At 47.8% G+C, this 25842-nt stretch overlaps 2 protein-coding genes across 9 annotated transcripts in view; both read right to left on the reverse strand.

Annotated features, from left to right (window-relative positions):
* Positions 1-9377, reverse strand: part of ambra1b (autophagy/beclin-1 regulator 1b) — a 17627-nt gene extending 8250 nt beyond the window's left edge. For 2 of the 8 annotated variants that reach the window (XM_040037226.1, XM_040037217.1), the window contains exons 1-8: positions 6857-8867; positions 6189-6394; positions 4553-4611; positions 4162-4345; positions 2864-3036; positions 2651-2717; positions 703-2219; positions 302-388 (exon numbers count right to left, since the gene is read on the reverse strand). In XM_040037226.1, the coding sequence (XP_039893160.1) occupies positions 302-388; positions 703-2219; positions 2651-2717; positions 2864-3036; positions 4162-4345; positions 4553-4611; positions 6189-6394; positions 6857-6869 (2306 nt within the window). In that variant the 5' untranslated portion in view covers positions 6870-8867. The other 6 variants (XM_040037250.1, XM_040037266.1, XM_040037244.1 and 3 more) reach the window with 6 other exon arrangements.
* Positions 9378-9725: 348 nt separating this feature from the next.
* On the reverse strand, positions 9726-25773 carry nox5 (NADPH oxidase, EF-hand calcium binding domain 5). The gene is made up of 17 exons (XM_040037367.1): positions 24967-25773; positions 22555-22697; positions 22325-22475; positions 21861-22071; positions 20402-20639; positions 18762-18915; positions 18507-18679; positions 18250-18432; positions 18029-18161; positions 17499-17641; positions 17243-17419; positions 16802-16846; positions 15626-15750; positions 15124-15208; positions 14943-15042; positions 10809-10975; positions 9726-10254 (listed from the first exon to the last, which is right to left on the reverse strand). The coding sequence occupies exons 2-17, from the start codon at positions 22672-22674 to the stop codon at positions 10123-10125; spliced, it is 2337 nt and encodes a 778-aa protein (XP_039893301.1). The 5' UTR covers positions 22675-22697; positions 24967-25773; the 3' UTR covers positions 9726-10122.
* Between the last annotated feature and the right edge of the window lie 69 nt (positions 25774-25842).

A 25842-nucleotide genomic window follows, 5' to 3' on the forward strand; every position in this document is an offset into this window, starting at 1 on the left:
ACTCTTTATCAGCAAGCGTCTGCAGAAACCTCTCAAACTCTGACCTCGACAGAGGCAAACCCAGCGACCACTGGTGGTCTTATTCCACTGGTGGGCGTTCACATTTTTAAGAACTAGTGTCAGCAGCTTTTTCTACGTTTAGATCTGTGTGATGTCACAGAGAGCAGACACCTCTAATGTGGTCCAGTGTGAGATAAAGGAGGATTATTCTGAACTGCGACTCATGCCAAGCTGGCCTGGGAGAGTTAAATCAAAGCCCATATTGAACCTAGACTCGAGGTACACGGCGGTGCTTCTGTACCTGGCTGGGTCGGGGTAGATGGGGTGGTCTCTGGAGCCGGACATGTCGTACCGAGACAGTGACAGGAGAGAGGATTCCAGCAGCCGCCTGGGCGAGAAACAGAGGCACACAGAGCGCGCTCAGTGTTCGAGACACAGATGGTAGCTGATTATAAGCACTGCTTTCATGCTCAGCTGACTGTGTGATATCAAGCAGACAACAGACTCCAAAGTCACCCTCACAGTGCTGCCTTAAACCTGCATTCCTCCTAAAGCCCAGCAGGGGGCTGAGCTCAGCTCAGCAAACACTCTCCTGGTGAGTTCACGAGTAAAACAAGAGGCTCGTTTAGGAGCTACGGTCCGATAGAAGGACCAGAATCTGACCTCATAAAGCTGCGATGGTGAAAAGAAAAGGTGACGTACCTCCTGAGGGAGTCCTCGTCTGGGGGGTCGACGGGCATTTCTTGGCTTAAGGCCTCCGGTGGCTCCGCCGGCCGGCCTGACGCAGCCTGCCGGTACACCCTCTCCCACTGCGCCGTGTCCTGGTTGTACACCAGGCCCACCGTCTGCTCCCCGGGCTGGGTAGAGGACGGGGCAATGGGGAAGGCCACTCCTGTTCCTCCCACTGTTGCTGCTGGGGGAGGCGGCTGGTCGCTGGACTCAGGAGGCGCCCTCCTCTCCTGTGTTTGGACTTCTAGCATCCTTCTGGCCTCATCGGGCTGCCAGTGAGAGGAAGGAGAGGGAAAAGAAGCAGAGGAGGAAGAGGGAGGCTCCAGCATGGAGGTGGAGGCGGAGGAGGTCTTGCGCTCCCAGCGCTGGGAGTCATGGTTGAAGGTGAGCAGGTTGTGGCAGGCCCGGCAGCGGTTCAGGTGACCTCGGGAGGCGGGGGGAGGGACGTTGTTCTCCAGGCTGTGGGAGCTGGGGGGCGGGGGGAGGGGAGGCTGGTAGTGGATGATGGTGGGGGTGGAGGAGGATGAGGAAGGCCCGGGCCGGTCCGGGTCCATGTTGTTGTTGAGCAGTTCCTGACTCTGCTCCTGGCCTCCGTCGGCCATGGCGCCGCCCAGCGCCGGCTCCATGTCGATGGGGCCGATCTCCAGGAAGTAGCGGCTCAGGTTGCACTGCAGCACGTTGCGGAAGGAGGCCGTGTTACCACGGGCACTGTCCCAGAACGGGTGATGCCCGCTGCTCGTGCTGGCGGTATCCCGGGCTCCGGGCTCTCCCTGCTGGGGGAAACCCCGCCCCTCGGTGGCGGAGGTGTAGACGGGGGAGTGAGAGGAGCCCTCCTGCTGGCGGAGCACAGACAGAAGGCTGATGGAGGAGGAGGCGGAGGTTCTGGGAGGCAGCATGCCAGGATTTATCCCCCCCTCCCTCACACTCAGCAGGTTGCGAGTCCAGTCAGGTGCCGGTCTGGGCGTGGAGTGCGGCTCGTGGCCGCCCGGAGGGGCGGGGTTAAGAGAAGCGCCGGCGCTGTAGTAGACAGAGGTAAAGGCGGAGGTTCGCTCCGAGGGCTGTCTGGGCTCAGTACGAGCTGAGGAGAAGGTGGAGGCCGGGGGAGGCTGGAGTGAGTCCGATGATGCCCGTGGATCGGGCGGAGGCACAGAGGCTCCGTCTGGCTGGGGCGCCGTTCGACTGATGGAGCAGCGACTGCACATGCACACCATGCCCAGGTGCTGGGTGCAGCCGGGCAGGGGCGGACCGCGCTCCGAGCTGGGGTACTGGGCCAAAGGGATGCTGGGAGACTCGGCCATGTTACTTCCATTTTCCCCGAGAGGCCGCGGCTGCTCGCCTCCGGCCTGAGCCCCAGGGGAGCGGGACGACAGGATGTGGAGGAAGTTGTGGAGGATGGGCGTGCGGCGAACCGGCTGGGAAGGCAGGAAGGAGCGCTGACGGAAGTGAGGCATCTCAACGCTGTCCATGGGAACCTCCGAGTCCTCCTCGCCCTAAAGGAGGCAAAGAAGAAGAAAACACCTGATCACTGAAGGCAGGTTAAACGGCAGAGACAGGACGACCTCTTCTACTTGTCACCCAAAACCTGCCATGGTGATGTCATCCTCAGAAAACACATCTGCAGTCACCTCCCAGAAAAATCAACCAATCATAACACAGAAACAGGAAAACTGTAACGACCAAACCGAGGATCCACACAGGAGCGAGGGGGCAGGTCCACGTGACTCTGTGCTAGCTCTGCCTCAGACCTCTCAGTGCTCGGCACGCCCTCAGCTCCATGACATAATACAGCGTGATGTTCTTTTACATGCATTACTCGCTCTCTTGGTGAGGTGTGCAGCTGAGGTTGTAGGTGAACCATGGCGGTCATCCTCTGAAACATGACGCTACCTCGCTAAGAAATGGCTTCAGATCATCTTCGTACCTGCTGATTGGATGGATTCACGATCGCCGTGAGCAGGTTGTGACCGAGAGGGTCGAAGCGCACCAACCTGACAGACACAGAGAAGAAGTCGATGAAAACACCTGGCTCCAGCGATATGTTAATAAAAACGTAACAGCAGCACACTCCGTTATTACTGTCACGTCATGCACACGCTCAGACTCGACCTCTGACCAGCGGCCGTGTTTAACCCACCGCACTCTCTCCGTGTCGCTGCCCGTTTTCACCACGGCGAAGGGCTCGGGGCGGCTCCAGTCCCAGAAGTGGAGCTCATTGTTGGTGGCGATCAGGAGCAGCTGAGCAGTTGGGTGGAAGGCCAGGGAGGCGATGGCGACGTTGCTGTCGGTAAACCAGCTCTCACTCCCGCCCTGCAGAACACAGTTACTCAGTTACGTCTGATGTAGAGCAGGGCGATACGACCAAAAATATTTATCACCATATACATTTGAAAATCTGCGATAACGATATAACTGACGATATAATTGACACGAGACAAAATACTTTACAACTCCTCAACTTTATTAGTGCAAAAAAAAAAAAAAAAACGATGTATTTTCACTTCAACAAGCAGCTGTTTATGTGCATTAAAGTTAAAAATAAATATATAAATAAAAATGTAACAGTGCAAATTCAAATTCCTCGCTGACAGTTTAACCAAAAGGCATTTCCAGTGGAAACTGGCCGACATATCCTCAGCATAACCAAGTATAACATCCACAGAACTTAAAAAGAGGTTAAACACACACAATACGGTAACATTATGTTGAAGCACAGTACGTATCACTCCGCGAGGCTCCGCCTACGATAGCCGTAATGCTCCGACAATCCATCGAGCGGTGCGGCTTCGTAGCTTAGCAAAGTCGCACTGAAACATTTGACAGATTTTCGAGCGCCGTGCACATAAAATCGTTTCCAGGTCAGTAAACACAACCAGAGTTCATACATAAGGCACACGGGGTTATAAGGGGCTCTGTCGACTTTCAGAAAAATCAAAGGATTGATTTGAAGTGTGCCGTATTTCCCAAACAACACGGTAATAATGACGGCCCGCTAGCATGCGCTACCAAAAATAGTGCTTTGTTGTGTATCTGACGGACGAAAGCTAAACCAGTTCCACACCACTGAAGCTGCAGCATTTTTACAAACCAGTTCTGGTTCATCGTTTCATTCAACGATCCGCTTTCGCTCTTCTCATTCTGCGTCGCCGCCATGTGCGTATGAAAACAAAACAACACTGCGCATGCGCGTTTTACCCACATTCTATCGCCATATTTCATTTTCCTGTTGTTGCCCAACATTACACCGGTAGTACCGTGACATGATATGGCCCAGCCCTACTCTGATGTCCCGCTGCGAGAGCGAGAACACTCCAGAGTGCAGCTCGACAGAAACACCGACTTCATGTCCTCATCAACAGGCTGACATGAAAGCATTTAGCACCCTGCCCGACTGCTGCACTGCTGTACAATGTTGGGGGGGGGGGGGGTACTCACATGCAGGTCCCAGATCCGGACTTCGCCATCAAGGCACCCAGAGGCCACCAGGCCAGGAATTGTGGGGTGAAAGGTCACACACCAGGGGGTTCTACGGTGGCCCACTAAGGAATGTAGGCACTTTCCAGTCTTCACCTCTGTTATGTAAATGTTGTGGTTGACGTGGGTCGAAGCCATGAGGGTCCTGCAGACACAACGTTTCCTCTGAAAGGCCCAGCTGAGACTCTTTACTCCACCTACTCCACCTCAAACTCAACTATATACACTTTAGCTCTTTTCTGTCTTTTTGGTAAAGTATCCTGATTAAATACCACTACATCGATAATACTCTGGTAAAAAGATCCAGTACTGATGGAGTCTCCGCCTCCACCTGTGCTCTGACTTCACTCACCTGTCAGGGCTGAAGGCCAGCAGGAAAGTTGAGCGAGGGCTGTCCGGCAGCTCCACCTTCTGTTGGAGACACAAACATTCACACTCAGTGGGAAGCGCTCACAAGCACACACTCAAACACATCAGCAACGCCGCCTGCTACGAACAATCCGACCGCTCCCCACCAACGCCCTCCTGAGCCCTGCGGGCTGGAACTGGACGATTTTGTTTTCAGTTCCTCCCCACAACGCTCTGACCCCCACAGCTCTCACTTCTCTAATGTGCAGCAGAAGCGCCTCAGACGGGCGTATTTGTCCCACTGTGGCCAAAGCTGGTAGGCAGGCGTATCCTGGTGTTAAACAGCCTCCATCACATACATCCCAGCAGCTGCTGGGAAAACTCGAGGAAAAACAAAGTTGATAAAAACTGATTCGGACCCATTTTTAACGATGATTCTTATCTGAAAAGCACTGATGAGTAGGGATGGGTACCGGTGTCATCATGGCACCGGTTCTGACATAAACGGTAGTAACCAGACCGAAAAGCAGCGCACATTTCGGTGCTTTTTTTTCCTGAGCTGTGATACACTTCTAGCCAATCATTTAACCTTTCCGAGGATAGTAGGCGGGCCCAGGTACGTACGTTTTTTTAGAGCAGAGCTACAGATTAAAAAGGCCCAAGGCGAAGCGGTCAAAAGTCTGACTGTACTTCACAGCAAAAGATGCAAACTCAGCAGCAACAAGTGCTTTAAGCTGATACTGTGATACTGTCAAAGGAGGTAACACCTCGAATCCGATGAAACACCTGGTGACGCATAGCGTTTTTTTTAAAAGCCGAGAAATGCGCCGTATTTGATAGCTTGCTGCGAGACCTCACACCGAGCACATCTACTGCGGGTGGGTTGCCTGTTATCGGACCCGGAGTTAGCAACATCCCCCAAAAACACGAAGAGGAGAGTCCTGGCCCCTAGCCCTGCCAGTGTAGCAGAAATGATGAGGATGATGATGCAGCAGCAGCCGTTCTTCTCTGCGTGAGTAGCTTAATGTTGTTCGTGTGTAATTTACGTTGAGTAGGCTAACCACGTTATTACATTAATGCATGTAAGGTGAACTAGCAAACATCATCATAGCTACATGCGGCTGTCTTCTTGTTTGATGGCAGATACTCCCTTCACCCTGGCCAAAAAGGCTAAAATGACCAAAGAAAAAGTGGAAAACAGCTAAACATGAGAGGTTTTTGGACAAAGTTTGTGTTTTTTCCATTGATTAAGCACTGCTTCCAGCCAAGAGTGATGCCATATATGCCCCATAGCTGCAAAAAAGGCTAACATTGTTATCTTTTTACAAAAAAAACAGCTGAACATGAGAGGTTTTTGGACAAAGTTTGTGTTCTCCATTCTTTAAGCACCGGTTTGAGCACCGTTTAAGCACCGGCACCGTTTCAAAAGTACCGATTTGGCACCGGTATTGGATAAAACCTAAACGATACCCATCCCTACTGATGAGTGTGTCACCGCACAAACAGGAGGAAGGCACAGAGCCATCAGAAAGCCTGAGCAATAAAAGCTAAATTATTAGCATGTCATTTGGGAGTAGGCTGTAGGGGGCGCCGTCTGAAAACGGTTTGGTTCTTAGAGGAAAGAAGAAGCTGAAACTTGCCTGACTCTGCCATTTCATCCAGCGGACTTTCTCCTCCACCAGGAGCTGCAGGAGGCGCTGCGAGCCAAAGATCTGCGAGCCGCGCTCCCGGCTGGACAGGATCCGAACCGAGTTCCTCTGACGAGACGCCATGATGCTACCGGTGTCCTCGGCTGATTGGCTGCTCACTCCCGCTGCTGCCAATCCGATGCCATGCAGAGTCTGGGCTGAGAAAAACAACCTGAAATAAATCGAGCTGAAAGAAACGGTTACTATGACGCTGCGGCGCGAAGTCGAGGACAGGAGAGCGAGGGGGCGGGCTTTGGGCAGGAATGTCTGAACCATGAATTTCTGATTTTGTGCCAGAATGAAAATGATCATCAGCTGCTGTGTTAGTGTGAAGTCAGCTGGACTCATTCATCAGTGATGGTTTCATTTCCACACTTTTTCCATCAAATTCACCAAAATTATGAAAACAAGTTTTTAATAATTTGGCCTTAAAGGTTTATTTACTCAAAAACAGGAGTGAGCCAGTCACACACAAACCCAGATTTATCAGCTGACTGATCTCAAGCCATCACTCGGGGTATTAAAACTATATTAAACTGATAAGAAGAGCAGCGATGATGGCTGAAGGTCGCACCATTAAATGGCCTTCATCAGCCGAGCTTCAGTAAAGATCAGTTTACCGTCAGAACACATCAGAATCGTCTCTCAGCAGCTGGGAAGGTTTCACTGGTCGCCTGCAGCTGGAACAGATGCTGCAAACACATTTACTGACGACGCTGAAGCTGAGCTTCCATTTAAAACTACTTAGACCCAAATGGCGCGCGTGCAGCTGCAGGACGAGGGAGGTCACACAGCGCCGTCAGCGTCACCAACCGCTGGAGATCATTTAAATCTAACCATGTGTGATTTTCAGCACAGTAAGAAAACACTCGGGTCAGGACTGCTCAAACCTCGTATTTCATGGCGTCACACGCTCCACGGCGCCACCTACAAAATTATGACGTAAAGTCTTAGACTACACTACTGAAAAGAGGAACGTGCCGAGCCCCGACCCGGACAGGAAGCTGGAGACATCCTGCAGAGACTTTTGCTGCTTCCTCACCCCCACCTTTGAACCTTTCCTTTCACTGTTGCTGCTGTCCTTCTGTCACACATCTCCACCCACACTCTCTTTGGATGGTCGACCAAACTTAAACCCTCATTACCTCGGCTCCTTCCACCACCTTCAGAGCATACCTCCACCTGCTCCTCCTGTCAGCCTGTCTAGCACTGCAAACAGGAAGAAGCTCAGAGCAGATCCCTGACGTAATCCCACCCCCACCTTCAACACATCTGTCTCTCCGAGCGCACACCTCACCACTGCCTCCGTCCTCACACATGCCCCGCACCGCCCTCAGATGCGTCCTCGTGCAGCACCACAGTGACCTTCTCTAAACTTTCCATCAACACTCGAAGCAAACATCACGTCTGTAGAGCATGAAGCCACACTGCTGCTCACGGATCATCAGCTCTCTTCTTGCCCAGCTTCAACATCTCTTCCTCACATCTTCATCCCTCTGCAGTTACTACAGCTCAGCCTGTTCTTCAGGACCAGCACACGTCTTGTATGTTAAACAGCCTGCCCTCTCTCCTGGATATCTCCACACCTGCACACGTATGTCATTAGGACCAACCACCTTTCCCCTCCTCCTCACTAGTCCTCTGCACTTCCTGGTTCACTAACTAGCTTTCATCCATTCCAAGTACCACTTCCATCATTGCGGTACAGTCTTTTCAGTCATTAGTAGTCTGCATCTCTGTCCTTAATTACTCCAACCTGCTGCGCATCCTTTCCATCTCCATCCTCTGTCCGTCTCTCCATCCTCAGTGTCTAGCCTCTCATACAGCTCACTGTAAGTCTTTCCTGGCCTCCCAGTACCCCCGTCTTTCTTCATCCCACTTTTTATGTACCAGCCACTTGATCTAAATATTATCCTGTTACCACAGATACTGCTGGCGCAGTAATTATCACAGTATTTGTACTCTGAGACACACAACACTTCACAGTTTCAGTTCTGAGGGAGTCTGTCTCTGTGTGTCACTGTGCTCCTCTTGTGAAGAGTTATGTGCAGACTGATACCAGCTGTGCTCAGTCTCTACAAACATCTGCTTTGGAACAAACAGCTGTTTTTGTTTTTTACATGAGCTTAGTCAGGCTGTTTGTTTCGTCTGTACAGGGTCTGAGACCCACAGACCCGGTGATTTAACGTCATCACTTTGCAATTTGCCAGGTGAGGCTGTTCTGGTTCCTCAGGTGACCCTAACCCAGAGCTGAGGCGCGTGAACCTGAAATAAAGAGGTTCGGAGGCAGAAACGTCATCACCGTGAACACACCTGTCACAGTCCGAGTCAAATGATAAAAATACAGAAATGTTTCAGCGTCACACAGCTGCCTGTGAGCCTGAGGGCCTCCAGCCGGCACAAAGCCTCACACCCCCGCTCTGCTCACGGAACCAGAGCCGCGGTGAAGCGAGCAGAACCTAAGAGTGGACCTCAGCTGATCGGAACCGTCCGAGGAGCCCCTCAGCGCCTACATGTAGCTCCCAGGCAGCGTCGTGCCGAACCGATCCCACAGATCCAACACTTTAACCCGCCCGGAGTCCATTCAGAGAGCAAACAGGGCGTGAATGAGAGGCTGCTGCTGTGAGCCGGGCCTACCTTCCTTTATGGATCCATTGCAGCGCTAAGAGCTACTGAACAGCTAGCTCTGCTAGCTCGGCCAAAACGGAGACCGTGACCAACGAGCGCCGGTACGCTAAGATCCTCCCCTTTATCCCGATCTTCTACCGAGCACCGACCGCTGGCCTCAACGGGCAGCGCTCGTATTACAAGACGGGGGCGAACAGAGAAGCTTTTCTAAGGCATTGGTCCGATTTTAAAGAGGCTGCCCGACGTCAAACTGCTACTGCGTAACCTGCTAGCTGTTCGCTAGCCACATACTCAGACCTACCAACAGAGCCCAGATACAAAATCGTCGATCACGAAAGAGTCTGCTCACCTGCGCCAGGGGTTTAATAGCGCTGCCCGGAAACGAAGCCATCAAAGAAACTGTTTTCAAGAAAGGCGGTTTCACGCTTTATTGTGAGGGTAATTCAAGCACTGGAGTCCCATCATATATTGTTGGGCAGCAGGAAGCAGCTCTGACATCGATTAGAAAGCCTGGAAACAGTTGCTTTTATTAAAGAGATCAGAAATGTTTATTTATTTGTTTTTATTTGGACAGTTCATACACATAAACATCATCAACACGATAACCTGCCACAGATGGATCAGACACAGTAATTATTAAAATCTAAAATAAGTAAAATAACAAAGAAGATTAGATTTTATTTTTAAATAAAGATGTGCCATACACAAGTATTTTTGTGAAAAAGTCCAAATTTAGGTTTAGTATCCTAACATTACAAATTAATAAGTCAAACTTTTCATAAAAATCACTCAGAGAAAAGTTTTTAAAAATAGCTTTTTTTTTGTTAACTTTGTTTACTCGTGGATGGCACTCCCCCCCCCCCCCCAGTAGTAGAAACAAGCTTCCATACAAACCCATAAGGTCCATAAACATTACTGGGATATTTCTCTAACCTGTGCAGGGAAAAGTCTCACTGAGAGACCAGGTCTCTTTTTTTCCAAGAGGGCAGCAGAAGTTACAACAAATACAAATACAACACAACTTGTCTTTATTCCACTTTGAAAGGAAGTTCCCAGGGCCAGTTTCAGATAAAGAAGGATTATTTTGAGCTGTAAATCATGCGAAGCTGCTCTCACAATAGGTCACTTTCAACCAAGCCCCATACTCTGTACATCACACCCCCAAAAAGGAGACACACACACACACACACACACACACACACACACACACACACACACACACACAGCTGCAGGTGTGTGCTGACGGCCCGTGACCTCCTCAGAAGTTCTCCTTGTAGAAGTTGAAGCCGAAGTGTTCACACTGAGCTTTGATGACTTTGGCCAGAGCGGGAGCGCCGCAGTAAAACACATGTACCTTCCCCTTGTTCTCCTCAGACACCTTCTGAAACACCTGAAACACACACACAGAGTATTTTATTAGGAGCTGATACTGCAAAACACACCGACGCTCCTCGATTGATAAAACTAAACCGCTATTGGAGAACCATCATGTCTCGGTCTCCCCTCTACTTCAATAAAATAAACTCCAGAAGAAGAAGTTTCCTTTCCAGGAACTAACATCCAGGACCTTAAATGTTTTAAATGGCCATCCATGGCAGCCTGAAGCCTCAGAGATAGAAAACATCAAATGATGCTTCAAAAATTAAAGACTCCTTCATTGCTAAATTTTTCAGTCTTTACAAAATTTTAAGGAGAACTTTCCGAATTTGTGATGAACTCATGTGTGGTGACTCCTGACAGAGTCTGGTGCCAAAACATTTTCGCCGTGTTGAGCCTGTCTGATTTAGCCCAACGTTACTTTATCAGGTCCAGGATCACATGTCACCCAAAGAGGACACTCTACCAAAACCTTCCAAAACTATTCAGGAAGGGTCCCAAACTCTCCTTGAAAAATACCAATAACAGAAAAGAAGAATACCAAGTTAAACCAACGCAACGCCTCACCTTCCCCCACTCGGGTCGGCCCGGTTGGGTTCTGGTCCTCAGTCCAGTGATCGAGTCTCTCTTCTCCTTCTTGGCCAGAAGGTCGAGCGCCATCTGCAGGCCGATGGCCTTCATGTCGTTCTTGCTGAGTGCTGACGTCATGTACATGTGCATCTCCAGGAAGCGTCCTAACAAACATCAGCTTTGTGTTAACGAGCGCACAGCAGCGTCTCTGCAGGACTTTAAACACCACGTGGAAGGAAATAACTCAATAATGAAAACTATTAGGAGTGTCTTCAAATTCTGTCTACATTTCCAGACGTTGTCCCGAATCTGCTGCTTTGTGTCTCTAATGACATCATCATTTCCAAAATGAACTCGTTTTATTTCTTAAGACCAGAAACCAGCGGCTGAGACCAGAAACTCATCAGGAAAGAGTTTACTGAGCTCAGAGATGAAGACTTCCCTCACAGACGTCTATACGATCAATATTCACAGGAGATATTGGACGTCCGGTCGAGTGAACGTTGGCGCGCTTGGCTGCTGCTGCTCACCGGTTATTATTATCTACTATTACTATTTTTATTTATTTATTTTTTCAGTTGCTGACAACAATTTGAACCAAGTATCTAAGGTGCGACCCTGTTTTGACTTGTTTTCGCAATATCTGCGGGCTTCTATTGCTTGCGCTGCAGCTGTCAGCTGGTTGTTCGGTCCCTCCGTCTGTGCTCAGTGCTCGGCCCTGATTAAGATGTGGATCCACAGGGTGTTGGTGTGGCTTGTGCTCACCTGGGTGTTTTTATCCATCATTCATCAACCGGCGACAGCTCCTCTCCAGTACTCTGCTACGGATTTTTTGCTCTGTTTCTGCCTGGTTGTCTCTCCACCTGTGGCTCTATACTTCTACCCGGACATCGCCTTCCAGCCCTGCCGCAGGTATAGCCACGAGGGCTTCGGCGGAAGTTCAACATCAGTGACACTAACTCAATATTTTCCATCTGGTCAAAAACTCGTCGTCCTCCCTGCAAGACTGACCACAGTGTGCTGGCCCACCTGGCTAGATCAACTAAGCCCACTGTCAGGCATGGCAACTCCAGCATCAAGTTCGGTCTATTAAACATCCGCTCTCTCACTGGTCAGGGACATCTCGTCCATGATCTCCTCTGTGATCGTAAGTTGGACTTTCTTTGCTTGACTGAAACATGGCAACAGCCCAATGACTTTGTTTCTCTCAATGACTCCACTCCTAGGCGAGAAAGTAGCTGTGTAAACATCAAATATCTGCTCGGTTTATCAAGATATCGCATATTTGCAAAAGTGCTTCGACGTTTTCAGAGACGTCTGTTACCCACCAGCTCGATAGCTGACCGGGAGCTCGAGGGTCACTGAAGCCGCCGAGAACGGCACAACTCCCGGCACATCATTTTCAGATCACCGCGGACTTTCGCTACTCAGGTTAAACGTGATATATAAGTCACTTAGACAACCTAAAAACGTTATTGTTGGGCTTTTTTCAGTGTTTTATTTGTTCGTGAGTAAATCGGTTTGGCTGAGATTAAAGTTATTAGATTAGATTAGATAAAATAAAACTTTATTAATCCCCCGGGTGGGTTCCTCCTTGGTTTTTACACAGCTGACTAAACGTCAAACAGAAAAGAGTTTACGCCAGTGTCCTGTTATATTTTAGATAGCAAGGAGCAGACGGCCGAGTTTATTAAACTCCACCGAGACAGCGCTGACGCTAATCAGAAGGCTAGACCGTCCAATTTCCTCAGCCGTTTACTTCCGGCCTACCCGACCTTCTGAGGACCCGGCCCACGTAGACCACGAAGGCCGGGTCCTCAGGAGGATGCAGCCCATGAATTTGGACACGACTGAAGTCTACACCGCCACAGCCTTAAAATTCAGGGAAATGAAGGACGCATTTGAGGGCCGCATTTTGAGCAGCCTTCAAATTGGGACAGCCTTCGTCGCGTTGCTGTGACGTAATCGGCCTTAAAATGCGGCCTTTAAGGCTGCAGACCCTGAACTGGGATACAGCCCCTATCTCTGCCCCTCCCTCCCATTCATTTGAATACACTGCACTACAGCTCCCTGGATCTACCCCCACCATCATATGTGCTGTTTATTGGCCATCTAAGCCAAACAAGGAGTTTTTAAATGAATTTTCTGCTCTTCTCACTCATTTCTCTGTACTTTCTCCAAATCTCATCATTGCTGGTGACTTCAATATTCATATGGACAATAATAAAATCCCTCTTTCCAGAGATTTTACCTCCTGCCTGGAAAGTTTTGGGCTTCTACAGTACATAAAATTTCCATTCTAAAGGTCATATCCTGGATTTGGTCTGTTGTTCTGGCATTACCCCCACCCATTGTAAAGCCACATTGTTTCCCCAGTCTGATCATATGTTTATTTCTTTTGATGCAAACATAACCGCTTCCAAAACCTGTGTCTCTCGTAATATCACTTTTAGGAAAATTAGTAATATCAACCCAGCTGTTTTTTCATCTGCCGTCCATGACCTTCCATCTATCCACTGCTCCTCAACCCCTCATGAACTCGTTTGTCATTATAATGTCAACCTCCATAACCTTCTTAACATATTTGCTCCCCTTAAATATCGAACTGTCTCATTTTCCCGTTCAGCTCCGTGGTTTACCCCCAACCTGAGTCACCTTAAAGCTAAAGGACGCCAACTCGACGTCTATTCAAGAAAACCGGACTTACTGTACATAAAGAAATACACAATGATCATGTTTTGTTCTATAAGGACTGCATTGCCTCAGCCAAATCTGCTTACTACTCTGGTTTAATTAGTTCTAATGAAGGTAACTCCAGGTCCCTCTATTCATTGTTCAGTAAAATTACAAAACCTCCAGACACATTCCCCTCCCAGATGTATTCTGTTGATTTTTGCAACTCTCTTATCTCTTTTTTCACTTGTAAAATCTCAGATATCCACCATCAACTTAACTCTGTAGGAGCTCCTGACTCTGAAGTAGACTTCCTGTTTCCCCCACTGTCTTCCTGTCAGTTATTTTCAAGCTTTACTCTTCCCTCCATAACTGATGTATCTAATCTCATTAAAAAAATCTAAGCCATCCACCTGTCAACTTGACCCTCTCCCTACTGTGTTAGTTAAAGCCTGTCTTCCCTCGTTAGCACCAACCAGTATTATTCATTCCTCTCTGAACACTGGGATTGTTCCTGAAGCACTGAAAAAGGCTTCTGTTATCCCAACTCTCAAAAAGCCTGGTGCAGACCCCAATAACTTTGATCATCTTCGCCCTATATCAAATCTCCCCTTTATTTATAAAATTCTTGAAAAAGTTGTCGCCGCCCAGCTTCACTTACATCTCAATGACCATAATCTCTATGAACAATTTCAATCTGGTTTCCGCCCCAATCATAGCACAGAAACTGCTCTGTTAAGAATTACCAATGACCTTCTGATGGCAGCTGATTCTGGTCTCCTATCCATCCTCATCCTTCTTGATCTTAGTGCAGCGTTTGATACCATTTCTCACAATATTCTCCTGAACCGGTGAGCTTCCATTGGTATTAGTCACACCCCCCTTGCCTGGTTCACCTCCTATCTCTCAGACCGCACTCAGTTTATCCAACTTAAATCCCAGTCTTCAACTCTCTGTCCTGTGTCTGCTGGTGTGCCCCAGGGTTCAGTACTGGGGCCTCTTTTATTCATTATTTATATGCTTCCTCTTGGTTATATATTCCGAAAATATAATATAAATTTTCACTGTTATGCCGATGACACCCAGCTCTACCTTTCTTCTAAACCTAGTTCATCCCTCCCACCTACCTCCCTCTCAAACTGTCTTATTGAGATTAGATCCTGGTTCTCCTCCAATTTCCTCAAACTCAACAGTAATAAAACTGAAGTTTTACTTGTTGGTACACCATCTATCTTAACCAAATCCCACAGCTTTTCCATTAACGTTGAAAATTCTCCCACCCTTCCCTCCCCTCAGGTTAAGAGTTTGGGTGTCATACTTGATAATACTCTTTCATTCCAGTCTCACGTTAATTACATAACCCGGTCTGCTTACTTCCATTTACGTAATATTAACCGACTCCGTCCCTTCCTTACCCCCCATGCTCTTTCCCTCTCTAATTTGAAGCATCTCTCTCACCTTCCGGCTCCTCGTCGGCCTGGTCCATCTCCAGTTTGGTGAGCAAACTGACAAACCACTCAAAGGACTTCTGGTCTCTGTTGATCCAGATGAAGTCAACCTGCAGGGTGAAGAACATCCTGGTGTCCACGTATGCTTCATTGCAGTACAGTGAGCTGTTGTTGGGATGCACTTTTCTTACTTTGCGCAGCTTCATCTCGCTGTCTTTGATGTTCTCGCACCACGAGTATTTACAGCTGGGACAGTTCTGCTTCCTCATGCGGTACCTGAACCGCAGAAAACACCTGGAGTCAGTTTTATATTCATTTCATGATTTTACTCACTGTAAAAAACAAACGGTGGAGAGGGTGACTGAACACGAGAGACGTAATTATAACTCGTCTAACCTTCTGAGTCCTAAAAGTTTAAAAAAATGAAGAACTTTTGTGTTTTATTTATTGTTGAAAATGATCCAGTATCACATAAGTCTAATTTTCTGGCAAAGCTGAAAGAGGACATCACTGGAGCTTATTCTCATTGATTATATTATCACAGCAGAGCAATGAGGAGAGATCCTGAATAAACGTCCAGCATGTCGACAGATTACAGCTGATTATAAACTTGCAGTTTACACATGACTTGAACTGAACAGCTGGGCTGATGGAGGGACTGAGGGGTGGAGCACAGGTCTGTGGGCGTCTTACCGGTACATGATGCTTTGCAGGATGGAGGCGAAGGGTGTGATGCCGATTCCTGCCCCGATCAGAACGGCGTGTTCGGAGGCAAAGATCTGCCGTGTCGGAGTCCCGTACGGCCCGTCTACATAACACTGTCACATGGCAGACATTCAACAAGAAGCTGCGTCTGAAACGAGCGATTCCTGACAAACTACGCCTGTGTCAGCTGAAGGTTAACGGTTTCACCCACAGTGTCAGAGGTGTTCCTCAGGGTTCTACTCTCGGTCCTATGTAGTTTCGGCTAAAGCTGTAAGTTTTTCAGAAACAGCACAATGACTCTGACCAATGTTCGCTCTCTTTGAGCTCTATTTTCCCAGCAGAGTCGGTTTTTACACAAACTCTTTCTACAAAGAAATACAGATGATAGAAACAGTGCTGAGAATGAAGCAAAGGCAATGTGATGGATCTGCCAGGTCTCACTGCAAAAACATGGAAAAATCCTTGTTGTGTACATATAGTAAGTAAGTAAAATGGATTTATAGCACATTTCACAGATAAAAATCACAAAGTGCTTCACAAAAAAATCAGAAATACAAAATAAAAAATGTTTTTTTCAAACTTATATTAAATTATTTTAACAGGAAGAAAATTTCACATCATAGAGAAAAACGTTGCAAAATCAAACCTGTCAGTGTAAACCAGGGGTGGGCAATCTCAGTCCACGAGGGCCGGTGTCCTGCAGGTTTTAGATCTCACCTTGGGTCAATCACATGATTAGTTCCTTACCAGGCCTCTGGAGAACTTCAGGACATGTTGAGGAGCTAATTTAGCCATTGAAACCAGCTGTGTTGGTTCGAGGACACATCTAAAACCTGCAGGGACACCGGCCCTCGTGGACTGAGATTGCCCACCCCTGGTGTAAACCCAAACCAAGTTTTTCACACATAAACCGAAGAATCTGAATCTGAACATATGAATCTCTTGCTGCCCTAAAAGGAGCTGAAACTGCCTGAACTACCAACTGTCAGGGAGTTTAAGTCCATTTTAATAACATGTTCCTCCAGCCAACCTCCAAATACTGTGTGCAAAGGCTGATAAAATAATGATAATAATTGTCTGCTGGTTCAACACTGCCGCAGAGCTCTTCTCGCTGTAACTTATACACAATCATATAAAAACTGATTCATGCTCTGAGCTCCTCACCTTGATGTTGCAGAATCTGTGGTTCTCAGTCAGCTTGGCAGAAACCTGCAGTTTAGAAGAAAACCAGAAACACATGCACTAAAACTCTTCTGTCAGTAAACCAAACACACATTGAAGGTGTCATCAGATTTCTGTAAGTTTACTGGGCAAAGAAAATGGTTCAAATATATTTCAGTAAGGAGGGGGGCAAAGTGGCTTGCAGATGCAGGTGTTATTTAACTACATGTTTTCTGGAACTAATAACAGAGATTTCCAACAATATGATCGAGGATATTTGTATTTATGTTGCTGATTTATTGAAGCATGCAGATAAACTCTACATGTCTGGCCCTTCATAGCGATCATTACGACGCAGGGATGAACGTCTCAGACTTATGATGTGGTTCGTTCTTCTCAGTGCAGTAGATTCATATTTGTTAAAGGCTGAACTCTCCTCCTGACCTCTCCTCGCTCTGCTGATCCCAGACCGTCTGGAAAAGGTTGCACGAGTCCCTGAGCTCCAGAGTCGGAGGCCTCGCCCGACGGCGAGCCGCTCTGTCGGTACATCGTCAGCTCGATGGCGCCGTCCTCATTAGACGCCACGGCTCCGTTACCGTCAGCAGAGCTGAACATGTCGTCCTACAGGAAACCACATTGGAGATGTCACGCACAGGAAGCAGGCGGAGACCCAGCGAGTGCAGGTGTGTCAGAGTCTAACCTGAGCTCTCGGCAGCTGCCGGCGCTTCCGCAGGCTGGTGGCGAGTCTGTTGGGACCCAGAGCCTCGCTCTCCAGCTCTCTGAAGTACTCATACAGCCGGTTGGTCCACTGGCCCAGCGAGCGGATGTGTAGCCACAGAGTATCTGCAGAACGACAAGTGAAGACACAGAACTTACACCAGTTTCATTAAACGGTTAAAACCCACCTAGAGAAACGAAACAAAAAGGAGACCAAAGCTTTTACCTGAAATCTCATCAGAGAGGATCAATAAACACAAACCAACGTTCTAAGCTGAAAGGTTCTGCCATTCCCATCCACAGTTATACCTGCTGGAGTCTCTCAGCTCATTGTTCTCAGTGTCAGCAGGTGGAATCTGCGGTTTCTCTTTACTAGAAATGTTACCTCATGTGTAACGTAGAGCGCAGACTCCACTGCAGTCCAGCGGACAGAAAGCCCTGAGAGCGCATCCAAAAGTCTGGGACCGGCTGAACCTATGAGGACTGTTTCAGTGCTGAGAGTGTGAGGTGTACCTGACTGCTCGGGAGCGCTGCTAATGGTGAACGGGTGCCACTCATATTTGGCGATCACTGGGATGTTGATGAAGACATAATCTCCAGGTTTGAACTGGAAGAACTGGGGACGCTTGATCACCAGATGAGTCACCTGACAGACAAAAAACACCATCAGACATCGGTGGACCTCGGGCGCCGATCGGGGCGCCGGGGCGCCGGGCTCGCTTTGTGTTCGGCACCTTGGAAGGCAGCAGGTTGACCTCCACGATGTAGAGGCCTCCCATATGGGACACGGCGATCCCCACGATCTTCTCCAGCACGAACACCAGACCTGGAACCATGAACCACTTCCAGAAGTTTGCACAGTGAATGATCAGCAGGATCCAAACCCACACGTAGGACAGGTGAGACCAGTAAAAGACCTGCGGAGGAAACGGCGGTCAGCATCTCGCGGCAGGAAGCAGACCACGCACACAGAGAAAACCGTGTCTGTTACCTCGAAGTGTCCGCTGCGGCGCACGAACGTGCTGGAGCAGAGCACCATGAGGCAGATCAGCACCTGCAGGACGACTCCAGTCAGCGAGGCTGTCCCCTTCACCCAGCCAATCCCAGGGCGGGTGGTCAGCAGGTACTCCCACAGGCTGTACTCACCGCTCTCTGTCATCTGGACTGAGACACACAGCACCGGGACGCCAGTCTACACCTGTTTACACCTGTATACACCTGTGTGCTTGTGGGTGTGTGCTTATACCGAAGTTAAAGGCGTGTGCGGCGGTGTGCACCAGCGTGAATCCGAGGATGGCGCAGCCCACAATCTGGTGCAGCAGGATGTTCTGATCCAGAGGAAACACCCTCACCACCCACGTGGCCCTGAGCCAGGTCAAACAGCGCCGCAGCATCAGCACCTGGAAACGAAGACGCCACCACAACACGCGTGTGCTGAGATTTCAGCTGGACTTACGCTCATACTGTCATGTGACACCACTCTGAACCACGCGATGGTGCAGCGGGTCCAAGCTCAGTGATGCAGCTTACGTGCTGATCTGACTCCTGGGTGTTTTCTCTTTCCTGGCTTTATCTGAGTTTGCAGGCAGCTCTGATTTGAATCAGCACATGTGTGTTTTGTTTTCAGCTGCACTGTTTTGCACTTAAAGATAAATAAAGAAGGAAACGTGGCAGCAGCAGGTCTGTGCTGCCCTCTGCTGGACACTAAGACACAGCACAGCCCCCTCTCTGCTGATTCCTTTCCTTTGTGTGAAAGTACTCAGCTGTGGTGCAATGATTATTGCCTCACAGGTTTAGCTGGGTTAACTGGTGGCTTCATTCTGCTGGGTGATCATGAGTTTAATGACTGTGATAAATACTGTGGTTGGTACAGACAGCACCCACATAAACAGGAGCAGCTGCACGTTTGTTACTTTATTGTCATTTAAGACTCACATTCATTGGTTGATCTTTATCTATAAATCTCTCCTTGGGCGGGTTCCATCTTATTTATGTGTTTATATGTGTAAAAACCACAACCAATACAGCCTTCGTTCAAACAAAATCATACAATTGATTGTCCCAAACATCAGAACAGAATTGGGGAAAAAGGCTTTTAAATACGCTGCCCCTGCTTCCTGGAATAATCTGCAGAAGGAACTGAAATTATCAGAATTACTTTGGGAGAGTTTAAGTCTGTCTCAAAGGAACGAGAGAACAGCTCTTTTACTCAGTGTGATTGTTTTTAACGTACTCTTAATTTGATCTGTTATTGTATATTTTACACATGTTGGTATGGGATATTGTATTTGTTTTAAATGTTATATACCTATGTGGTATGTGACTTTTGTTGCCATGATGCCAGGTCTCTCTTGGAAATGCGATTTTTAATCTCAATGAGATATTTTTTACCTGGATAAATAAAGGACTAATAAAAATATTGCTTTTGTTGTAGACAGAAAAAATCAGTCAGCGTAAAATTACTGTTTTATATCCACAATCAGTTTAGTTCTCCTCTGATACAGCTCTGATGGGTTTAGGTATGATCTGCTGTGAGTAGTGCATCAAATTTAAAAACCTTTTCATGAGTGTTATGTGTAGAAATGTGGCGCCATGTGGTGCTGGCATTAGAACTGGTTTCACTGCTTCCAACTGGTCCAGACTGGACCCGATGGTAGCTATGTCAGGGGTTAATGCAGCAAAAACGGCCTTTTAGATGTTCCACTTATGCAGCCCACATCTCATGTCCACCATAGTGTGGATGGAACATGATGCTAATGGAAATGCTGGCTGAAGCCGAAAAGGCACTGTGGGAGAACCGGCTCTCCACCGGAAGCCACTTCTTGCACCGGCACCACGATGGAGGGAAAGAGGCATAGACAGGTAAGGATGCAGTTTGTGTCATACCATGACGAAGGTGCAGTTAAAGTTGAGGCACTGGCCGCAGCCTTTGGCCACCATGAACCAAGGCCCGCCGTAGCTGTGGCGCAACATGGCGACGATGAACAGCAGCAGATTAAGGAGGGAGTACACAGCCAGGAACAGCAGCTTCCGGCTGTTGTTCTGCCAGTAGGCCCGGGTCAGGTAGCGAGGGGTCTGACGCTTCTTCTGGTCCAGATCAGGAGGCTTCAGCCAGTTAGCAGCGCTGAGGGGAAGATGAAAAACAGAACAGGTGTATTAGCAGGTCTGCAGGTTTACAGGTGTATAAACAGGTCTGCAGGTTTACAGGTGTATAAGCAGGTCTGCAGGTTTACAGGTGTATTAGCAGGTCTGCAGGTTTACAGGTGTATAAACAGGTCTGCAGGTTTTCAGGTGTATAAGCAGGTTTACAGGTGTATAAACAGGTCTGCAGGTTTACAGGTGTATAAACAGGTCTGCAGGTTTACAGGTGTATAAGCAGGTCTGCAGGTTTACAGGTGTATAAACAGGTCTGCAGGTTTACAGGTGTATAAACAGGTCTGCAGGTTTACAGGTGTATTAGCAGGTCTGCAGGTTTACAGGTGCAATAGCAGGTTTACAGGTGTATAAGCAGGTTTACAGGTGTATAAGCAGGTTTACAGGTGTATAAGCAGGTCTGCAGGTTTACAGGTGTATAAACAGGTCTGCAGGTTTTCAGGTGTATAAGCAGGTCTGCAGGTTTACAGGTGTATAAGCAGGTCTGCAGGTTTACAGGTGTATTAGCAGGTCTGCAGGTTTACAGGTGTATAAACAGGTCTGCAGGTTTACAGGTGTATAAGCAGGTCTGCAGGTTTACAGGTGTATTAGCAGGTCTGCAGGTTTACAGGTGCAATAGCAGGTTTACAGGTGTATAAGCAGGTTTACAGGTGTATAAACAGGTCTGCAGGTTTACAGGTGTATAAGCAGGTCTGCAGGTTTACAGGTGTATTAGCAGGTCTGCAGGTTTACAGGTGCAATAGCAGGTTTACAGGTGTATAAGCAGGTTTACAGGTGTATAAGCAGGTTTACAGGTGTATAAGCAGGTCTGCAGGTTTACAGGTGTATAAGCAGGTTTACAGGTGTATAAGCAGGTCTGCAGGTTTACAGGTGTATTAGCAGGTTTACAGGTGTATAAGCAGGTCTGCAGGTTTACAGGTGTATAAGCAGGTTTACAGGTGTATAAGCAGGTCTGCAGGTTTACAGGTGTATAAGCAGGTTTACAGGTGTATAAACAGGTCTGCAGGTTTACAGGTGTATTAGCAGGTTTACAGGTGTATAAGCAGGTCTGCAGGTTTACAGGTGTATAAGCAGGTTTACAGGTGTATAAGCAGGTCTGCAGGTTTACAGGTGTATTAGCAGGTCTGCAGGTTTACAGGTGTATTAGCAGGTCTGCAGGTTTACAGGTGTATAAACAGACATCAGTACTGACCTGATGGTGAGGTTCTCCATCACCTCGGGGAACGTCTCCAGTTCAGCTTTGAGCTCCTCAAAGGTGATGGAGCCGCTGTTGTCCTTATCGGCGGACTCAAACAGAGCCAGTGTGAGGTCATCCAGCTTCTCCTCCGGCAGTGAGATGGCGCTCTCACGCAAACATGACTTCAGAACCGTTTTCAGCTCGTCTGGATCTATTGAACCGCTGCCTGTTAACAGAAAGCAAAAAGGATTAAGTGAAACTTGCCCCCTGCCCCGTCGCCCGGCGGGCTGACGACGACACCCCATCAGCCTTTTACAGAGTTATAAAAATGAAACATGCGCACAAAACTGATAACTGACCTCTACTTGCTTCAGAACGTCAGTTATCTCCTATCTACAACTATTAGACAGACTGAAACATTTGAAAATAACTAATTTTTCTGACATGCTGTAAATGTTGATGCATGAGCGAATGCTGACCGTCCACGTCGTAGACCTGGAACAGGAAGCGGAGCTTGTCGGTCTCGTTGCCGTGGATCAGGAGGTCCAGAGCTTTGAGCAGTTCATCCAGGCTGATGGAGCCGCTGCCGTCTGAGTCGAACAGTGCGAAGAAACGCTCAGCAAAGAAAGACTGCGAACAATTAGAGGGCACGAGTTATTGAGGCCCATTTCAGGTGTTTTTCCTAAACTGCTTGCCAGTCCATTCTCACCTCTTTGACCTTGAGAGCAGTTTTGAACTCCTCCAGGTCAATCTCTTTGTCCTCTCCGGCGATGGTCTCAAACTGTTTGGTCACCCACTCCAGCCAGCGGGCGTCTTCGTCCAGACTCATGGTGACCAGCTTTGCTGCTGCAGCTGGAGGGGACAAGCCAGCAAGCATCAAACCTAGCTTTTTGTTTTGATCTGCCTGTAATCCTAATTACTCTTCTTCCATCAGAGCGAATATGTGTTAACAGACCTCTCTGCACTGAATCATACCTGTTATTAACCTCTGTCTCTCTTCCACAGCATGTCTTTATCCTGTCTTCCTTCTCTCACCCCAACCAATCACAGCAGATGGCCCCGCCCCTCCCTGAGCCTGGTTCTGCTGGAGGTTTCTTCCTGTTAAAAGGGAGTTTTTCCTTCCCACTGTCGCCAAAGTGCTGCTCATAGGGGGTCATATGATTGTTGGGTTTTCTCTGTATTATTGTAGGATCTACCTTACATTATAAAGCTCCTTGAAGCAACTGTTGTTGTGATTTTTATAAATAAAACTGAATTGAATGAATCTGAGTTGCTCTGCTCTGTGAGTCTGCTGAGTCCCTCTGGGATTGATGGGTCCCATTTGAATCTCTTTTTACGTGCTTTATTAGCTCATATTATTACTCAGGTTGTCTCATCCTATGCTTACACTTGGTCAGAAATTCTTCTTATCATATTTTAAAGGGTGAAACTCGTCCTGGTCCTTATTGTCCTTGTCGAGACGCAGGGACATCTCTTCAGGGTCAACAGTGTTAACGAATTTAAGATGAAACCAGGTCGTGCAGAAATTCAAAGAGAACGAGAACCAGTTCAGAGTTTCACAAACCCTTTCCCGCATCTACTGTCACAAACGACTTTACTCTGTGCATGTGCAAAACTAGGATTGGATTAATGACATGTGTTTTGTAAATCATAATCATTTGGAAGCAGGACAAATGTGCAATCTGTGTGAATCTGAATGTCTAAATCAGCGTCATTATTGTAAAACAGGCTCGGGCTGAAAGAACGGGTGTTTGGATATCATCTGGCCTTTAATCTTTATTCTTTGCACCATTTCTTGTTACTGCAGCAACAGCACGGCTATGTGTCCTTCAGAGGCTGAGGGGTTCCCTCTGCCATGTACAAAACAGGTTATTACTGCACTACACGAGGAATCACTGAGGCCGGCGCTCCTGACACTCAGCAAGGCAAATAAAAGGAAAAGCTCTTGTGGAGCAGCTGTGTAATAAATCATCGGACTGCATCAACCTTCATAAGAGGAGCGATGATTGGAGAATGCAAACCAACGTGCAACCAACGGTAAAAGTGATGATGACGATCACATGATTCTAATTTTTTCCGTCTTTCTGTAAAGCCGGTGTGTTTGGGTGCTGATGTCATGCAGAGATTTGATTGGTTGGTGGTGATCGAGTCCAGATTTGGTTCTGTGTAATCACTTTTCCAGGGAGATCATTTAAACTGTGTTAAAAACAGCATGAGTCTCAGTCTGAGGCCTGCAATGCATTCTGGGAAACATTCAGGCTCTTCTCAGCAGGTGGGACAGGTGTGTGCTCAGAGCAGGTGACAGTAGGTGAAAGGTCTCCTTTTACCCACATTTAGAGACGAGCATCATCTTCCAGTTGAGGTTGTGTCAAAGCCTCTAATGCAGCTGTATTTGAAGTCTTTTCCTCCCCGTGGCGGTAACGATGGCGTTCCCGTTCTGTTAAATCAAACTTGAGCTTCTCACATTTGTAAAGTTCTTGAAGGTTTGCGATCGCAGAGTCTCCGCTGGGATCTGAGTGGAATTTGAACCGTCAGCCTTCACCAGCAGCTGGACTCGTGGACGTCCTACTGGTTTCCCTCACGGGGACAATCTGCGGCGATGCCGTCGTCATGGAGACGTCGGATGCAGAGACAACAAATAATACACGTGAGGCGACGAAGCATCGCCACAATCAAACCTGAAAGTCCTCCAGAGTCCCAGCCTGAAAAATTTCAGCTGTTTTTTAAATAAAGCTTCTGACCGTAGAGTCACAGCTGCGCCTCACACCTCACCTCCCGAGATCAGTTCAGCCAATCAGAGAGCAGCAGGAATGTCCACACGTCTGTACAGGCGCCATCCTTCTGCTTTTCTGTAGTTATTCGAGCATTATTTGACCTCCATACAGCAGCGACAGCTCTCAGTGTGAGCTGCTGTATGGAGGTCAGAAACCGCCCAGACTAATCATCGAAAACATTTTAAGTCTGCCTTCAAAATAAAATGTATTCAAAATATGATCACGGGTTTCTGAAACTGACCTTTTAGTGTAAACCTGAAACTCTCACTGAGCCATGAAGTCTCTGAAATCCATCTTTTCCTGAAAATCCTTAAAATATTAGTTTCATAAATTAAAGTCAGACTCACATTTATCTGCTGCGGCGAGTCTCCCTCCGTCCTCAGATGCTCTCTGTCTCCTCTGAGCTCCGTCCTCACCTCCTCCTTACCTCCTCCTCCTCCGTGTCAGCTGGAGCTGACATCCCACAGCCCTCACAAAAACAACATGGAGCAGAGCAGAAACACGTTTAACCCCACAGGTGAGTCCGGGTTTGTCACATGGTTTAACTAGACTTTTATTATCTTTATAAGTTTGTTATTCCTGATACTGCTGAGGTTCACGTCTTGACCTCACCGATCCTTTTGATATCCAGCTGGAGAAGAGTCACATCAAGCTGAAGTATTTTTCATCAAAGCTTTATTACCAGTGCACACTGGGAGATCCCACTATATGCAGTCACAGCAAGCATCAAGTGAGGATCTTTCTGGGGGGGGGGGGCTGCCCTGTGTCACCCCTCTTCAGTAGTTTTCCACTAATTCTATTGTTCAGTCTGGGGGGGGGGGGCTGTCCTCCCCAGGCTTGTAACTGTGGCTTCCTGTTTAATTAGTTGAGGCATTCATGACAGGCAGACCCCCACTGTCAATAACTTCCTTACTCTACACAGTTACACACCAGGACTCACAGCTAAACCAACTGGTTTGAACAAAGTCCACTATAGTCCTGTAAACAGGGGTTGACAAAGTCATCCTAAAAACACACTTATGAATCATTTCCTGTTCTTCCAAATTACACTCACACCCTGTTATCTAAGTAAACTTAAGCACATTCTGTTCCAATCATTGTTTTATTCTACTCACAACACAGAGTCACCGAACGTGCAGCTTTTCCCATTCTTACGTCACCGTACGGAGGTAAAATGAGATCAAAATTATAGGACAAAAACTGTGTGAATGAAGAAAAATATG

This window comes from Simochromis diagramma, unplaced genomic scaffold (genome assembly GCF_900408965.1).
Source record: "Simochromis diagramma unplaced genomic scaffold, fSimDia1.1 OVJJ01000327.1, whole genome shotgun sequence".
Taxonomy (NCBI): Eukaryota; Metazoa; Chordata; class Actinopteri; order Cichliformes; family Cichlidae; genus Simochromis; species Simochromis diagramma.